Raw genomic sequence first — 20,124 nt, forward strand, 5'->3', positions numbered from 1 at the left:
TGTTTCTGTGCAGGGTAAATACTGGCTGCTTTATTTTTACACTGCAATTTAGATTTCAGTTTGAACACACCACACCCAAATCTAACTCTCTCTGCACATGTTATATCTGCCTCCCCTGCAGTGCACATGGTTTTGCCCAACTCTGAATTACCCCCATGGTTTTGCCCAACTGCTAACAAATTTGCTGCTGCGATCAACTCTGAATTAGGCCCTATGTTCACAGCAGACATTTGGAATAGTGTTCACATTACAGAAATCATGCCTATATGTTTAGCATACTTGTCGCCTTTATTGCAATTTCCTAAAGCAATACAAATTAAATAAATACAAGATTTTTCCCAAATTTTTCTCATTCTGATACCTTGCGTGTGTTCAGAGGCTTGGCTTGTGGAGAACGCAGAGAAAGAAATCGTTTATCTGAAGCTTTTATGGTTTAAAAATAAACCCTTATTCAGTTTTACATTTCAACCTAATCCCATTAGAGTAATTCAATCTCCACCCATTGATTTATAACCAATCTGCCTATAGTCTTCACTTGCCTTATCCCTTTCTGATGCCGTTATCTGCCAACGACCATTTTTCATTAATGGCTACTACAGTATATGTCCAATCTATCCTTTACACAACATATGGCACTCACTTTATCTAATTTGCAATCTTGATTCTTTTCAAACCTTGAATGTATCCTGCACTAAATTAAATGAAATGACCAAACACTCAGTTCAATCAATGCAAGTAATCAGACAACAGCTCAATTTTTAATTTTTGCAAGATGCTTTTAAGTTGGAAGCCATAACTTTTAGGATCTTGAATTAACTGTAATTTATAGCAAAGATCGACATTCATTACAAACAAAAGTCTATAACTACTGGTGTGCAAAGATGTGATTTGTTAACATTACAAAAAGTCATCATCATTGGGTAAAATTAAAACTATTGATTAGGAAAAGTATGGAGTTGTCCATAGCAACCACGGGCATTCTGCTACTTCATTTCTGCAGTTCATAAAATGAAAGGAAATGTGTCAGTGGTTTCTTTGGTCAACCTACAGGCCCATATTAATACAAAGTGGGGATAAATGCAAGATAATGTTTTAGGTGGAGTTCAACGATTACCAGTCACACACTGCTGCAAATAATAATTCCACTGATGGTACATGAGATCATTCAGTGTCGTTCATGTTATATTGACCTCCAATACTTCATACATTAAAGTATTTTTTGCTGTGCTCCAGTTTTAAAAAAAATTTTTTTAGGGGAGATGTATCAAACCTCTAAGTGAGATAAAAGAAAAGGTCACCCATAGCAATCAATTAGCCTCTAGCTATCATGTATCTTGACCAGTCTATAAAATAACAGAAGCTGATTGCTATGGCCAACCTCTCCACTTTATCACTTTCAAACATTCGTGACATCCCCCTTTTGGCAGTTGGAATTCTAAACTGGAATAATGTACTGTGGCATCTGGATCCAATGGAATGATGAACAAATTATCTTTATTATCAACTTATTCTGCAGCGGGGAGTGGAGGGGGCTAAGGGCATTGTCTGTTCTGGTGGAGGTAGTATGTTGGTTCAAGTTATTATTTTTATTTATTTATTACCAGTTATTTAAATAGCACACACATATTCCACAGCGCTTTACAGAGAATATTTGGACATTCACATCAGTCCCTGCCCCCAAATGGGCTTACAATCTATATTCCCTACCACATGTACACGCACACACATTAATGCTCGGGTTCATTTTTGTTGGGAGCCAATTAACATACCAGCATATTTTTTTTCGATTGTGAGAGGAAACAAGAGTACTTAGAGGAAACCCATGTAAGCATGGGGAGAATATACAAACTCCACACAGTTAGTGCCATGGTGGGAATCAAACCCATGACCCCCCGCTGCCCTAGTTAGAAGAAAAGTTAAGTAAAATAGGGGTCTCACTGCACTACAGAAATTTTTGGAGGAACTATAATACATTACAGAAAACGAAGAGGATAGTATCGATATATTATATTTAAGATGCACATTATTATGTTAGAAAATAATTAATTGAGCCACTATTTTATCTATAGTAATATCATGGGAGCAATAATAACTCTAAACATTACAGAGGCACTAAATTATTTAACAGCCCCACTATATTTCTTATTAATTTAATTCCAGCTATACAGTTTATGTTGTACTGTAGTTTATTTTTATTTTATGTTTTAACAGCATGGAGAGGGGAGGGGGCTTTTTATTCTAAGCCACAAGTGGAGTCAACTAAAACGCCATTAGGTTGTCCATTTAAACTCTAATGTACATCTCTGGACAGTTTCAAAGCACCCTCCAAACTGCTGATTCATAAATCTGGCAGTTTGGATCTAAAAAAAAATATGGTAACTAGCCATGTGCAGTTGTTTCAAAAAGCTTAGTACATTTACCCCTTGTAGACATTTCCAGGCTAAATCATCAACTGGCCATTCACTAGATGTTTTTGCCTTCTTATGGATTTGCACAATTAGACTATAGATAATGTGGAAATACTGGTGTCTATTTTAACCTTAATATGTACAGATATGTTTTATTCTATTTTTGCCTTTCTAATTGTGCACCGACATTTCATAGTATGGTCAATGAATAAATGTGGCAAAGTAACTTTTTTTTTTAATATAATGTACATGTACATATTTGTGCACCAACATTTCATAATGTGATCAATGAACAAATGTGGCAGAAGCAACTTTTTTATATATAAATAATGTACATGAAATGACTTATACCATGATGTCAAATAGGGGTTATTTAAAAATAAATAAATGAATAAAATAATAATTAATTATTATTATTATTATTATTATTATTATTATTATTATTATTTTATTTATATAGCATTCTTTCTCCAAAAGGACTCAAAGCTCTTTACATACTTAATGTTATAGGCTTTGAACATTTAATCAAAGCCACTTGCAGGTTAAACCTTATTGCCACACTCTTACCTTTTAGTTTACTATAAAATATTCTAGGTCACAAATAGCTATGTTACATACTTGGATTACGGCTTTAAGCGGTATGTAAATTTACATGTTTATTTAACAGGCAAAAAGTAACACACAAGCTATAGTTTAAAGAGATTTAATCTGAATGATAATTAACATCTTACCCTGTCACTCTGATAGTAAGAAACATGATGGCCATCAATTTTAACCCATCTCTTCTGAAACATGCAACTACTGTAGAAAAAAACAGACACAAAGTTTCAATAACAGTCTTTAAAAATAAAATACTGTACAATACTAAATGCATGTATAATTGGTTTTAGAAAATGGGACACATTAGAAGTGATCCCAACTAACTGCTCCAAAATTCCATTTTGAAATATCTGGCTTATGTTTTTGGCCCAGTAAATGAAAGGAAGAAATATGTTTTGTATTTCTAATGTACAGTATATAAAAGTTTTTGGGGCTGAGACTGTTAAATGCCTGAACCTCTGACATATTTATTTGTTGTTTTGTGTTGACTTTCTTCTTTTTTCCTTTGAGGTTGCAGTAGATGAAAGATTCCAGGAGATGTGCTACGTATAAGTGTTAATCATATCACATATAACGAAAATTAAGTAACAGAATTAGCAGTATGTAAAGAGGTGTTCCAGACATGTTAATTCTCAAATTTTGTATTGCGTGTTATTATTATAATCAGTACTGTGTATAAAGAAATGTCACTAACATTCTCAAACAGAAAACCTCGAAATACTATTACCGGATATAAAGCACATTCTTAACTTGTTGTAAGCTAGATAATTGTCATGTGTTTTTTAAAGGTGCAAACACACGGTGCGATGTGTGCTTATGCTTTAAACTATAAGGTCAAAATCGTAAGAAAAGTTAGCACATATTGCACCGTGTACACAGCTTGCAATACCAATGCACTCTGCCGTGGGGTCGTATCGCAAGAAAAAAGAGACTGTGCAGGCAAGGCAATTTTGACTATATTGTGTACAATCTAGTTTCTAGTATGGTCAAAATCGCAATTAAATATAGTCAAAATTGGTGGTTATTGGCTCCTGGAAGTTCAAGGAAAATCGCATAGTCAAAATTGGCACTTGTATGCACGTTTATACACATTTATATTATTCAACTTTACAGGACCTGTCCTTACTGCATTGTGTGATTGCCTGCTGAACAACTAGTATGACTGGGATCACTGACCTCAATGGTAACTGAAAATGTACACAATCACACAATGATAACAGCAAAGACCTAAATGATGAACCTCACCTGTGAGGGGAAAGTTTGTCTAACCAGCCAGCTTTATTCAGCATGGTATACGGTCCATAGAAGCATGCATACGGTGTGATTGAGTAATCTTCTTGGGACAATGGATCAATTTCTTGAACCAATGTTTCTACTTCATGGTGACTAATGTTATCTTTCAGTAGTCTGGCATCGGGGAGTGATTGTCTTCTCTTGTCCACAGTGGCTGTTCCTCCCAACCGAAGTGTGCATTCCTCCAGTGATGAATACACTGACTCCTCTGTGTGTCCTTGCATTGAGGATGTTTTACATGGAGAATTATGTTCTGGGCTATTAAATAGAATATTTAATGAGAAAACAAATTAATGAGAAAACAAATTACTAATCAATTCACTCCAGTTTTCCATGAATCATACTGTATTCTTGGTTTCCATCAAAATTTGGATGCGAGACAGGTGGCACACCTTCCGCCAGAAGCAGGAACCCCACTTGTGTTTTGCCACTGCCTCCGCTGCTTATATAAAGCTTCTGCTTGTTTCTCTTTAACATCAGCAGACAGGGCTCTATTGGGTCTATTCATGAAGCAGTGAAAAGTGTGGAGAAGTGAGCCAGTGGAGAAGTTGCCTATGGCAACCAATCAGCATCGAAGTAACATTTATAATTTGCATACTGTACAGTTGTACAGAGAAGCTGATTGGTTGCCATGGGCAACTTCTCCACAGGCTCACTTCACCACATTTTTCACTTCTTCATGAATAGACACATATGTGTGCACACTAGAAACACTGAATGTGTCACAAACTCATTGTTTTAGGTGCCAACAACCATTGGTGCCTTAAGCAACCACCGAGGTTTGGCCCTATTTAGATGTAAGCCTTCAGCAATAGGGAATCCACAAGATCTAGTGAACACATTCTTTTATTTTTGTCTCTTAATCTCTTTTATTTAACTCTGTGCAAATTTAAGGTACTCATTTATCAACGAGTGATAAAACTCGTTGTGAATGATAAAACTCATTGCATATGATAAATGTGCTCTAGTCAACTCCTGTCATGTGTTCATCTCCTAATTGTCATGTGTTTGAAAAATGACAGTTGAGAGCTGATTGCTTGGAGAATCAGTTATCATATGCAATGAGTTTTATCACTCACAAGTTTTATCACTCATTGATAAATGGACCCCTAAAGGGGGGTACACATGGAGCGATGTTTAGCTAATTTATAAGCAATCTGACTAGATTGCTTAGAACATCGCTCCGTGTGTAGGGGAGCCGGCGACAGCAAGGCACGGTCCCGTGCGTCGCTATCGCCGGTGCTAAATTGGCCTAAATTTCACTGCTGGGTGAAATGAGCGGCCCCCTGTGTCCAAACCCCCCCCCCCCTCACTCGGCACATCGCGCAGTGCTTAGCGGGGGGATAGATGTGTGCTGAGCGGTCTGTGCTAGACTGCTCAGCACACATCTCTGGGGCAATCTCCCCGTCAGTATGGCCCTTTAGGCAGCTACGTCTGCCACTTGCTTGCAAACTGTCATATTTTCATACCAGACCTGGACATGTCCTTTCATCACTAATGTCATTCTATGTCATTCTTCACCCCATATGACATGAAAGTTATGTCTTGCCTGTGGTTAAGGCCCCCTAATATTTTGTATGCTGACTGAATTATCATTTTTACTAGGTTGAAGGGAGCGCTCTGCTAGAGATAAATGCGTCATTAGGCAGAGTAATAGCGCAAATTCTGTGGCTGGTGAACATTAGTGAAGGGAGGCCTCTGAAAGCCGGTTAACAGTTAAAGACAACTAGGCAAAGATCTAAAGCAAAAATATTTTCATACATTTATCCCTTAATATTTGCACAAAAGGAAAATAAATATATTACTAACTAAAGGCACATGAGCAAAAACCCTGTGCTTCTAAGCAACATCATTTACAATACACAAACATTTGATAATCATTTTCATGGACACTTTGCTGGTGGGGAGTTGCATATCATTTGCATATAATTACTTTGTTTACCTGCAGTACAAGCAAATCTTTGGTCACTGCAACCTCAGCCCTAACTTGATAGGTGAAGATAATTATAATTTAGTTTTTTTAGTATATACTGTATACTCTCCTTTAATAAATATTAACTTGCATAGTGGGCAGTACTGGATGTTATATAAAGAGAAAGATACATTATTTGATCATTTGGTTCATTTCGAACGATAGTTTAATTATCAGCTATACAAATCATCAAAACAAAGAAATTAGGGACAGTTGGCAACAATCTGAGTGACAGAAGCATAAATAAAGTCAGATTATTTTTACCTTGCGTTGATTCCGGTGCCTTCGTTCAGATCACTATTACTAGAAACTGAAAACTTATCTCCGGAAGCTTCCTGGAAGACAGTTTAAAAAATATGCATTGTAACATTTCTGCTGCTAGGCACTATGATACCATAACAACATGGTTATTTTAATATGTTATAATTCAGATTGGAAATTTAAAGGGTAGTCATAATGCTTGCAAACTTTTCCTATAGTATTCACCCTAACCAGTGGCAGAACAAGTGCACAGGCAGTGTGACCACAATGGGGCCTGGATGTGTGGGTAGTCCAGCAGTGCCAGAATATCTGCCTCCTAGACTCTGATCATGAGAAGGTGCATGTGCACGGAACACCAATTTTGGATGTTAACTGGCTCACATGTTTAGAGGAACAAAGTAGAGCCTTGAAAAGATGGATTAACATCACCTTACTAAATTCTCCCAGAGGGCCTAGTGATGAAACTATGCCAGTAACCTAACTGCCAATTCTTGTTAATGAACCTTCATACCTACAGGAGAAGCACATGCATACCTACAGGAGAAGCACATTCTAATGGGGGATATTTACTGTGACCCAGACCATCTATAGATGTGAATGAGGCAGTGACGTGCGGTGGGGTGAGGCAGGTGAGGCAGAGCCTTTCCTGTCATACTAACATTTGTGCCAGAGTTTTGACTGTATAAAGTATATGAAAAATACAAAGAATATGTTTGAAATATCTTCTTTGCATTATTATAATAATTTTTTATAGCCAAAACTCTGGAGTAAATAGTCTATGGCAGGTGAGGCAGTGCCGCCCATACCTACCTTATCCGCACATCTCTGATCAAAACTCACCAAATTTCCAGGAGTTTTTACTGCTGCACCTGTGTGTAATGCCCAGATGTACCCTTTGGCTGATATATTGCATGTAAATCTGGCTCTGGTGCTAGCCAGTGTCTCCTGAGCTATTTAGCTCACCGCACGTCCCTGGAATGAGGTGCTGAGGTAAGCCACACTAACTTTGTGATATAAACAGTATGGTCAAAGCGACAGATGAGCAAACACATAGTTCATCTGAATGAATCCTACTCTTCCTGTATCTATTTTCCCTACCAATGTCCAGTAGGCACCTGTAATACGTTAAAATATATTCAAACTGGAGGACGTTAGTGGTAACAAAACAAAGTAAACTAAAGCTAATGTTTGGTTGGTTAGTCAGTTAATTAGAGAGCAAGTTAGTTCAGTTAGTTATTTAGTAGATTAATAGTAAGTCAAGACAAAACCTTTGTCAAATGTTCAAGAGTTCATCCGCTTAAGAATTCAGTACCAAGGGCCTAATTCAGACCTGATTGCTCCTCTGCAAATTTGCAGAGGGCTGCGATCAGATAGTCACCGCCCAGGAACAGTGAAAACCCGCTCTGTGCAAGTGTGTGAATGCATGCGTACGCCATTCGAAAACTTTGCCAGACAGCGGACATCTGCAAATCCATTCGCAACTCACTCACCATCAAATGATTTTTCCAGTCTGTGCAGTCTGTGCGTAGCCCAGGGCTTAGTCCTACAGTGCGATAGAATTAGGCTGATCGGGGACAGAGCTGACGTCACACACCCTGCCAGAAAATGCTTGGGAACGCCTGCGTTTTTCCTGACACTCCCAGAAAATGGCCAGTTACCACCCCCAAATGTCCGCTTCCTGTCAATCACATTGCGTACGCCTAGCGATCGAAATTTCGCACCATTCTGGCGCTGTTTGGGCTCGCACCTGCGCATTGCGGTACATACGATTTCGCACAACAGCGATCAGGTATGAATTAAGCCCCAAGACACAGGTGGGTACTTAAATTAAATCAGGTTCACAAGTAAACTCGTACAGTAGTTGCCATCAAGACATTTAATTGCATAATCTTTGCTAGATAAATTTCAGAATGTAGATTCAAGCTTATCAATTCCGGAACCGCTCACATGACCTTCATGAACTTTACTATCCAATTACAGTCCCCTCTGTACAGTCCACACATATCCTCACATATTTTCTCTTTCTTCACTTTCCCATCCTCCTGACCCCAGGTCAACATAGCTGAATGACCATATCATGCAGCTCACCAAAGACTCTTTGCAATCTGGTGGATCACCAATCCTTGTCAATGCATATTTCCCTATAGATTGTAAGCTTGCGATCAGGGCCTTCCTACCTCTATTTCTGTCTGTTATTACCCAGTTATGTTTTATCACTGTTGTTTCCGCTTGTAAAGCGCAACGGAATTTGCTGCACTGTATAAAAACTGTTAAAAAAAGAAATAAATTATGAAACTACTTAAAAGGGATGTACAGTAATATAGGGCCTAATGGGCAAAACTATGAGCCTAATTCAGACCTGATCGCTAGACTGCATTTTCGTACAGCTTGCGATCAGGTCTAAACTGCGCATGCGTATGCATCGCAATGCGCAGGCGCGTCGCACAGGTACAAAGCAGATCGCCGCTCAGCAATGGGTTTGTGCGAAGAATCCATTCACACGGGCCTTCGCAAGGAGATTAACAGGAAGAAGCCGTTTGTGGGTGTCAACTGACTGTTTTCTGGGAGTCGTTGGAAAAACGCAGGCGTGTCCAAGCGTTTGCAAGGCGGGTGTCTGACGTCAATTCCGGTCCTGAACAGGCTGAAGTGATCGCAGCGGCTGAGTAAGTCCTGGGCTACTCAGAGACTGCACAAATTCTGTTTGTACAGCACTGCTACACATGCGTTCACACACTTGCAAAGTGAAAATACACTCCCCTATGTGCGGCGACTATGCGAACGTGGGACTGCAAAAAAAACCTAGCAAGTGCACAGGTCTGAATTAGGCCCTATGTGCACTGCAGGTGGGGCAGATATACTATTTGCAGAGAGAGTTAGATTTGGGTGGGTTATACAGGTTGAGTATCCCTTATCCAAAATGCTTGGGACCAGAGGAATTTTGGATATCGGATCTTTCTGTATTTTGGAATAATTGCATACCATAACGAGATATTATGGTGATGGGACCTAAATCTAAGCACAGAATGCATTTATGTTTCATATACACCTTATACACACAGCCTGAAGGTCATTTTAGCCAATATTTTTTATAACTTTGTGCATTAAACAAAGTGTGTGTACATTCACACAATTCATTTATGTTTCATATACACCTTATACACACAGTCTGAAGTTCATTTAATACAATATTTTTAATAACTTTGAGTATTAAACAAAGTTTGTGTACACTGAGCCATCAAAAAACAAAGGTTTCACTATCTCAGTCTCACTCAAAAAAGTCCGTATTTCGGAATATTCCGTATTTCGGAATATTTGGATATGGGATACTCAACCTGTATTGTTTTTGTGCAGGGTAAATACTGGCTGCTTTATTTTTACACTGCAATTTAGATTTCAGTTTGAACACACCCCACCCAAATCTAACTCTCTCTGCTCATGTTATATCTGCCTCCCCTGCAGTGCACATGGTTTTGCCCAATTGCTAACAAAAATCCTGCTGCGATCAACTTGGAATTACCCCCATAGTTTTGCCTATTAGCTAACAAATTTGCTGCTGCAATCAGATCTGAATTACCCCCATAATTAGTATTTAAATTGGTAAAAACCATTAAACCTTATGATGGGGCAATTATGACCATTTCACAATTATAGCAAAAAGATAACATTCTGAGTTTTAAAATGATTCTAGTGCTGGAGAATTCAACATGTGGCCCCACAGCTGTTGTGAAACTACACATCCCAGCTTGCCCTGACACAGTGTTAGCATGTCCTAATATCAAAACTGCGGCAAAGTATGCTGGGATGTGTAGTTTAATAACAGCTGGGGGCTTGCTTCTTGAATATCACTGTTTTAGGGTATTAGTTGTATGCCTTAAACCAGGCATGTCCAAACTGCGGCCCTCCAGCTGTTGTGAAACTACATATCCCAGCATGCCCTGACACAGTTTTGCTATCAGGGAATGCTAAAGCTGTGTCAGGGCATGCTGGGATGTGTAGTTTCTCAACAGCTGGAGGGCCGCAGTTTGGACATGCCTGCCTTAAAGTAACCGGTGTTGTGAAAGAGAGCAGCACAACGGAAATAGACAATAAATGTGACTTAAAAATGTAAAACATTTAAATCTTACCACAGCATATGCAGTCAGAATGTTAACAGTTATAGTGTCGACATGTCAAAGTAGTGAAAATGTCGACATTAGGTTTATTATTAGACTTAGGTTTAGTGGTTAAGGGATAATGTTAGTGGTTAGGGGTTAGGAATAAAGGAATATCTTAGAAATGCATTATCCAGATTGTGACCATGTCAACATTACAGCAGAGTCAACTTTTTTATCTGTCAATATCATCAACATGCTCACACTGACAGAATAATATACCGAATCCTACCAAAGTACTAACAAGATATAAAATAAAAATAAAAATGAAGAGATTTGTGTCTTGCTCAGCGGAAGTAAACGGATGAATCTCTTTGAACTGCCATTGATTAAGCATTTCGTTGTGTCTCCCACAGCTTTAGCAATACCTTTGATAAAGCTTTGAGGGACATAACAAAATGCGTCAGTTGCACTCACACCCCAACTCCTCTGACCTATTGTGACTTGCAGCACCATACTGCATCAACATCGGCCTGACCAGACCTCCTAATTTTCTCCTCTGCAAGGATAGTCAACTTTGAACTTTGTTTTGTGGCACCATGGACTATCCAGCCATCTGCTGCACCAGCTTCAAGGGATCCAGGTATCTTTGCTTGAACTATTTCCGCTAATTAAAGGATCCTTTTGACACTACATCATTGTGGTAAATATAACACTGCTGAACATACAGTATTGACTGCTAAAGGAGCTCCCACATCCACAAATTAGAGGTTATGACAGCAACAGGAATACTATCTGTTTGTTGCTAACCCTAACTTGCATGCATGTGTGATCCAGTGCTGTATCATATGATGCAGCATCGGATCACTTGTGACACCAATGGACGGCTGAGTGAACCCTAAGGTCACACAAGCGAGCCGCCCAGCTCCTTCCAAGAAGCCATTGGAAGACGGAGATCCTGGACTTGGCACTCCCACAAAACTGAGGCAACAAACCTCCATTTAGTTAAACAGCTGCCTCTGCCACCCCCTGCCCTACCTTCAAAAGTTTGCAAATTGTCAATCACTTGACGTCTGCAGCCGTTCTGTTTTCAGCAACGCAGGACCCCTATTCCTCATGCGCAGTACTGGTCCAACACCAGTAAAACACCAGCCATTGGTACAACGCATGATTTCTCCTGTTGCGCCGGGACTTTAAATCAGGCCCAGTATGCGCCTGATTCACATTTACAGTGTTTCTGACATATTTTAGTGTGACCCAGAAAAACAGAACTGGCTCACAATAATGGGATCTGTTGGTATTTTTATACTGTATAGACAGTTGTATAAACAAGCATTCTGGAAATGGTACAGCGTGATAGTACCTGCTACAGAGAGCAGTTAAGCAGATTCAGTTTAATTTGAAAATTGTTGCAGTTGGCTCAGATATTTTTAAATAATGTCTTAGTCGATTTTAACATGAAAGGTTTTGACCCATCTTTTCATCTCTATTCTCTCCTGTCCCCTTGATATATGAAAGAAGCGGCAGTCAACATGTTTTATTTATTAGAATGCATGAAGTGTCTTGGACTGACTGCAAATATCATATAAAATTAAGAGAATGCCAGAAGCAATGCTACGAGTTTAACGCTGATGCTGTTTGTCACATCATATGTTGGATATATGCTTTCATTTTATTTTCCTGTGAGCGTTGCATACGGCACATGTTTTTATCCTTCATAGTGATGCAATCAATATCAGAGTAATAAACCGAATGTTAAACAATATACGTGTGAATAGAAGTATGCTGGAAATTGTTTTACTTTCTGAATAAATAACTTTGCTATATATAGTAGCTGTTGTAAATATATAGACATGGAGAGCCTGGAGCGACAAGGACCTACAGAGCGATATTATTTGTATTATTTATTTATTATTTATTAAAAGTTTCTTATATAGCACAGCAAAATCCATTGCGCTTTACAACTGACCTAGAAGACAAAACTGGGTAAAAACAAGCTGTCATAAAGGTAGGAGGGCCCTGCTCGCAAGCTAACAATCTATGGGGAGTTTCATCACAGCAGTAATGAACCAGGGTCAGGAGGACGTGAGGGTGAAGAATGAAATATGTGGGGGATATGTGTGGACTTTCATACTGTGGGGATATAATTGAACAGGAAAGCTATGAAGGTAATATGAGCGGTTCTGGAATTTGATAAGCTTGTCTGAATAGGTGAGTTTTCAGGGAACGCTTAGAGGTTTGGAGACTAGAGGAGAGTCTTATTGTGCATGGTAGGGCATTCCACAGAGTAGGTGCAGCCCGAAGAATGTCCTGTAGCCGTGCATGGGAGCAAGTAATGAGTGTGGATAAGAGATGTAGATCTTGAGAAGATTGAAGGGGCCGGGTTGCGAGATATTTTGAAATAACCGAAAAGATGTATGTTGGTGTAGTATGGTGTGAAAGTCGAAATAGCATTTTACTCTCAGAATGCAATAATGCATTTATTAGCATGGGTGCATAGTTGAATGGGCCTGCTGGTTGAACTCACTTAAGTGGTTCTCTGGGTTGGGAGAATGGGCACAAGAAATGTTTACAAACATAGGGAAACTTCTCTGTATCTGTGGTGTCATCATAACTATTGGTATGATATTCAAATGTGTTCAAATTATGACCCAACAAAAGAAACCAAACAAATACAATAATTAATGAGTCTGAGGAGGAGCAGTGATGAAAATGAAGCAGACCTGGTGTATATTCCAATGATTGAAACAATAATCAGATAGTGATACCATGTATCATGTCATAACCTGTTTATTTTTTATTTTTTGGCTTCTTCCTAGTGAATAATTTATCTGCGTTACCAATTATATTTGTATGTATTAATTTTATAAAGATGTGAAAGTTTTGATTACCAACAGAGGGTGGACTGTGAAAGTCGAAATTGCATTTTACTCTCAGAAAGCAATATTACATTTATTAGCATGGGTACATACGCATTTTTGCATACTACGGTACTTTGCAGATTACCGCATCTTACTCTTATTACGGTAGAACATGCAGTTGCTAATAAAAGCCATATTGTTACACATATTCATACTCCAAACTTACACATAATTTACACATAGTTATAAGATGATTTAATAACAGACTTTAGTACCTAGCAACATTAAGGTTAGATCAGGAGAAAGCATTTCACATAGCACAGGTTTAGAAGCATAATAGCACATCTTATTTCATATCATTGTGTTCAGCTCTCCATTTGCTGCACTCCGGTATGTGCGGACAGAATATCGCATATTGCGGGCACACGCTATTGGGAGAAATGTATTATAGGTGAAATATTGTGCATTGTGAGGGGCGTGTAACTAGCCTGTTTGAATTACCTTCACGGCGGGATCCTAAGGGCATCAACTGTCACTTTCCTAAAAACAATACCTCTGAATGGACCAATGGACCAACAAGTTATGAAAATGTTCACATCACGGACCAATAAGAACAGCACATTTATTATTGTATTGTGTGTGTTAGAAGCTACTGTATAAATACAGTTGCTTGGATCCATTCCAGAGATCTCCTATCTCAGAAATATCACGGTTATCTGCTGATGACTGTTGCCTGGATCCAGGGTGGTGCTTGTGTATGTATATCGGCTGTAACTTATGGTGTGTATAATACTTGCTGTTTACCTGCATTTCTGTACTTATGTTATTTTACCTTTTTTCTGTCTTTTTATTAAATCTATATATGCGTTGGACCACATTACAAATGTATAGGGTTTCATATTAGGATTCCTTAAGGTATTTGTGTGCGCATAAACGCACTTAAGGTATGCTTAATATTTGTATGCTAACCGCGTCCACAACAATATACTTTGCTTTGTTATTAATATTTTTGAACTTAACAATGGTTAATAGCCTTGTGTGTAAGTAACAGTATTTGACAGTATATTGAATATGGTAGAATAAAGGTAGCCAATGGAGGGACTGACAGAGTGGGTTTGCAGACGATATATGTCTAGCGAGGAATATTAGCCTCGCAGCTGCATTCAGAATCGGTTGTAATGGTGAGAGTCTCTTCTTAGTAAGACCAGTAAGAAGACTATTGCAATAATCAATGCGGGAGATAATGAGAGCATGGATTAGAGTTTTAGCAGTGTGTTATGTAAGGTATGATCGTATTTTGGATATGTTTTTTAGATGCATGTAACATGATTTTGAGAAAGATTGAATGTGGGGATCCTAGCGCAGCGATTCTCCAGAAACTCCAATCTGAGAACGCTGCCCCGTGATACCTTTACTGATTACCTCAGCGTGTGGTAAATCCATGAGGCATACACACTTGCCGATGCTGGCAGGGAAGGGAGTGACGGCTGGGGGGCGGCATGGCTGTCCTTAACGAGGACCTCCCCCGTTTGTACATGTTCAGACGAGGAGTGCGCATCGTTAATGACTAGAGTGTACACACTGGACAAGATTGTAAAAGATCTCGCTCAGATTGCCCTTCTGAGCGAGATCTTGTACTTTCTCATCTAGTGTGTATGGGGCTTAAAGCTCTACTGTGGTTCAGAAAATGATCTACTGTAGGGCAGTATAATGGAGCATAAAATGAACAACTGCTGCAGAGATGTCTCTCTAAAAGCATTGGGACAGGGGCCCCTTCAAAGTGTTGCTATGGGGCCCACAGAGTTCTGGCTACGCCTCTGGGGTAGGGGGGTGACAGCGATCACACTGATCCTGCCCCCCTCTGGATTTACCCCTGGCTGAGAGGCGCCATAGGGCCCCACAAATCTTTCCTGTATAAAGGGACTTGACCATGCCACAACAATTAGACCATGCCTCCAAGCCCGCACCTGGGTCCGCCATATCTCTCTACACTCCTGTTAACTTTCACAAAAGGCAGACTACCTGTCGCTCTCTCCTCTGTGCATGCAGATTTGCAAGACTATTGCCGTACATGCTCAGTATAGCTTTAGCACATGCGCAGAAACAAGAGATTGCTCCACTGTGTCCACTGTCGACATTGAATCAGGCCCTCTCATTGCACTTGCTTAAGTATAGGAGTATGTGAAATTAAACTTATTTTAATAAATGCTAATAAATATGCCCATACATTTGGCTAATAAAGCTAAAATAAGCTATACTTTTAGATACTTTAATACTGTTTTCTCTTTACGTAGTTTTAAGCTAATCTTAATTATATAGACTGTGACTTTCAATAAAATTTTAGCTGCAGACAACGTATTGTTTTTCAATGCTATTTCTGTTCCAATACCTCATTTGCATTGACACATAAGACATAGCATACCTCTGTGCACTCTGAAGCTCTGAAAAAGAATGTCTCCTCATATGGCGAGATCGGATGAATGTTCTCATCTCCAGATTGCTCTGCATTAATTAAATAAAATGAACAGTCACACTTATAATGCACTTCACATGCATGAATTTACAAAACTTGAACTACGCATAAACATATATTTAAAAGATAGACAATAAGTCTAGGTAGGACTGTAAGAAAACAGCCACGGAATTCTAATATTGTCTTCTATTTAACACACTGCATTGAGAAGTGGTGATGATCTCAATACAGAACAGGGTAGAGGTGCTGCCGTAGGGCCTGATCGAGGGATGAACGCTAGTCACACAGCCGTTGGGTCATGTGGTCTGATGAATCACATGTCACCATGTAGATGGTAGGGTGAGGATATATAGAAAACAGCAGGAAAGTATGACTCCTTCTTGCATTGTCACAGCTCTTCAGGATGGTGGATGTAACATTATGGAGATGCACATCATCGCATTTAGGTTACTATTCCCAGGGCCGGTTCAAGGGCGCAGAGCGCCCCGGGCAGGAAATGGGGCGTGGCCTAATACAGGGGGCGTGGTCAATTACGCCCCCTGTACATTAAAAGCGCCGCTTGAATGCTGAGCGGTGCGCGATGACGTCATCGCGCACCGCACAGCAAAAGGTCCTCTCCACGAAGGGAAACTAGACGCTATGAGTCTAGTTCCCTTCGTAGAGAGGACCTTTGCTGTGCGGTGCGCGATGACGTCATCGCGCACCGCTCAGCAAAGTTACTCTCCAGGAAGGGAAACTAGACGCATAGCGTCTAGTTCCCTTCAGGAGGCGGACGGGGACGGGGATCGGGACGGGGACGGCAGCGGAGGCGGACAGGGACACAGCGGGCAGCAGTGGCGGATCTTGCCACGGTGCGGCGCCCTCCGGAAGGCGGCGCCCCGGGCAAAAGTCCTGCTTGCCCGTGGCAAGATCCGCCACTGACTATTCCTGACAAAACATACTGACAGGAGAATCCATGCCTAGAAGAATTTAAGCCGCATTAAGTGCATATTGTGGCCCAACAAAGTAGTACCCTAGGGCCTAATTCAGACCTGATTGCTTTGCTGCAAATTTGCAAAGGTCTGCGATCAGATAGTCGCTGCCCATGGAGAGTGAAAAACCCGCCCCGTGCAAGTATGCAAATGCATTTGTACGCCGGGTGAAAACTCCGACAGACAGCGGGCAGCTACAAATCCATTCGTAACGCACTCACCATCAAATGGTTTTTCCTGTGCAGTCTGTGCTTAGCCCAGGACTTACTCCTGCAGTGCGATACAAACAGGCTGTTCGGGGCCGGAGCTGATGTCACACACCCAGCATGAAAACGCATGGGTACACCAGCGTTTTTCCTGACACTCCCTGAAAACATCCATGTACCGACCACAAACGTCTCTTCCTTCCTCTCAATCACCTTGTGAAAGCCTTGTGATTGAAATTTTCGCACCATCCTGTCGCTGTTTGGCAATGCGCCAGCGCATTGCGGTACATACACATGCGCAGTCTTTCGATAATTGGCCACTGTGCGAATTCGCACAACAGCGAACAGGTCTAAATCGGGCCCCTATAGACATACTGTATCTCCCAACTGTCTTGATATTCACGGGACAGTCCTGTTTTTTTGGGCACTGTCCTGCTGTCCCACCCACGGGTCATAGTGTCCGGCTATGGGGAGGAGGAGTTGGGATGACCCCTCTCACTTACTGATCTGATCAGCAGTGAATAGATGCTGGGCGCATGTGCATAGCATCTATTCACGAGCAAGAGGGACTGGGGGCATGGGCAGCAGCTCCTGAAATGCTGGCCATGCCCCCATAGCGGTGAAAAAGGGAAGCGTGGCTCGCTGGCACAGCTTTTCCTGTGAAGTCACGCCCCTTTCAGACGGGCACACCTACACTGTGCAAAAGGTTCCAAATCCCAATAACAAGATGATGGGAGGGTTGCAGTGATCATAATATTTTGTCCACTCATAGATAAAATTATCAAAAAAATTGGCTGTAAAAATTTCCAAGAAATCAAGTGAATGTATAGGGGACTTTTCATGTCATTTTCTAAGTATCTTTGATCAATAACAGGCATGAGTGTCCAAGGGAATAGTACAAGACTGTAAATTGCTTAATGACTTTGATGAGTGATTTGTCTGTTGTGCTTTGCAACACCAGTGGCTGAATTTATATCACCCACAATGCATTAAATTTTTCTTCCAGAATATGAAATAGTCGCTTGGACACAAGGGAACATTCGGCAGATGTATAAAGCCCTGGATAGAGATAAAGTACTGACCAATCAGCTCCTAACTGCCATGTCACAGACTGTGAGGTCTATGTACTACTATGCCTAGAAGAGGGATCCGGTCTGAAAATCGATGCTGTCTAGGTCGACAATGTTTAGGTCGACCACTATAGGTCGACAGTCACTAGGTCGGCAGAGTTGGAAGGTCGACAGGGTTTTTAGGTCGACATGTGCTAGGTCGACAGGTTAAAAGGTCGACATGAGTTTTTCACATTTTTTTTCTTTTTTTGAACTTTTTCATGCTTAACGATTAACATGGACTACGGTTGGAATGGTAATCTTTCCCGAAGCATGGAAAGCAAAGCGAGCCATGCGAGGGGACACAGTGCACTAATTCGGCTTCCCGGTCACTGTACGCAGAAAATGACACACAAAAAAACAACAACCTCATGTCGACCTTTTGACCTGTCGACCTAGAAACCCTGTCGACCTTCCAACCCTGTCGACCTATAGTGGTCGACCTAAACATTGTCGACTTAGACACTGTCAATTTGATGATCCACACCCCCTTGGAGAGAGATAAAGTGGAAGGAGATAAAGTACTGTACCAGCCAATCAGCTCCTAACTGCCATGTTACAGGCTGTGTTTGAAAAAATTACAAAAGCTAATTGGTTGGTACTTTATCTCTATTCACTTTCTCTCTCTCCAAGGCTTAATACATTTCACCCAATGTTCCTTTTAAGAAGGATTCAGCCCATGCAGTCAGGCATATTCACACAGCACAGGACAGATGTGGACATGAAAGGAAAATACAGTAGCAATGGCATATCTCCCAACTGTTCCGATTACAGTGGGACAGTCCCGCTATTTGGACACTGTCCCCCTGTTCTTCCCGTGGGCAGCAGTTTCCCGTGGGTGGGGGGGGGGGCAGTTGGGGGAGCCTTTGATCAGCCTCTGCTCTGCAAAGCAGCTAGTGATCTCTGAATAAATGCCGCATGGCATCTATTCAGAGCAGGGGGCTGCCCAGCTGCTTGGGGAGCACTGAGCACGCTCCCAAAATGACAGAAAAGTGGTCCACGCCCACTAAGCACATGAGGGCACGCCACTTTATCAGACCGCACAGGGGTCACGACTCCTTAAATTATAAAGTTGGGAGGTATGCAGTAGGTCCTTTTTTGTGGTCATATCATGCACAAATTACATGAAGAATGTGATAGAGTATGTACAGGCATCTCTTTGCTTCTATAGGGATCAATAATCCCGAGCATTCTTCCTACTATGTCTCTGCTCAATACAGCAGATGCTGCATGGGAGGGTTAATACTGAAGTCGATGTACCTGTGAGATTACATATGAAATTAGAGGACATTTTATGTTACTGGCCAATACATAGTATACATTACAGTATGTTCCCAGTGCACAAGCAGTGCAATCAGATCCTTTACAGTCCCTCACTCTTGTTCTATCATCAAGCTGTTGCAGCTAAAGAAACTCTGGACCAATATTTCTCATTTGTGTTGGTTAAATCAAACGTTAGATTGTCTGCACGATTATGGATTCTGTGGTCGGCGTTGACGCTGGCCTGAGCAGCCCCCCAGCATGAAAGAGGTCGCAAGCTGTGACATGCCCACTAAAATGGTTGCGACACGCCTGCATTTGTGTGGCCACCTGCCCATAACCACCCACAAAAGCAATTCGCTAATAAATCCTCACTGTGACCGTCGTCAGAAGATCATCGCAGCACATGTGCAGTGCCACTAAGACACATAAGCAGTGGCAAGAAACTGCAACACTGCATAGAACATCGAAACTGCGCCTGCCTCTGAATCAGCCCCTATGTGCGTGACTCACTATTGCAAAATCCAATCTATTTGTAGTGTGCATCCTGTACATCAGTCTGTCTGATCCTGGTGAATATATACAGGTGCGAGTTACTAAAGATCAGTGTGATGGAGTG

General features: G+C 40.8%; 1 protein-coding gene across 3 annotated transcripts in view; it reads right to left on the bottom strand.

Moving 5' to 3' along the window:
• Nucleotides 1-20,124, bottom strand: part of ARAP2 (ArfGAP with RhoGAP domain, ankyrin repeat and PH domain 2) — a 575,623-nt gene that overhangs the window by 507,942 nt on the left and 47,557 nt on the right. For all 3 annotated transcript variants that reach the window (XM_063922313.1, XM_063922304.1, XM_063922322.1), the window contains exons 5-8: nucleotides 15,909-15,988; nucleotides 6,538-6,608; nucleotides 4,254-4,559; nucleotides 3,140-3,209 (exon numbers count right to left, since the gene is read on the bottom strand). In XM_063922313.1, coding sequence (XP_063778383.1) covers nucleotides 3,140-3,209; nucleotides 4,254-4,559; nucleotides 6,538-6,608; nucleotides 15,909-15,988 — 527 coding nt within the window. The remainder of the gene's footprint in view (nucleotides 1-3,139; nucleotides 3,210-4,253; nucleotides 4,560-6,537; nucleotides 6,609-15,908; nucleotides 15,989-20,124) is intronic.

The sequence above is a fragment of the Pseudophryne corroboree genome, chromosome 1 (genome assembly GCF_028390025.1).
Source record: "Pseudophryne corroboree isolate aPseCor3 chromosome 1, aPseCor3.hap2, whole genome shotgun sequence".
NCBI lineage: Eukaryota > Metazoa > Chordata > Amphibia > Anura > Myobatrachidae > Pseudophryne > Pseudophryne corroboree.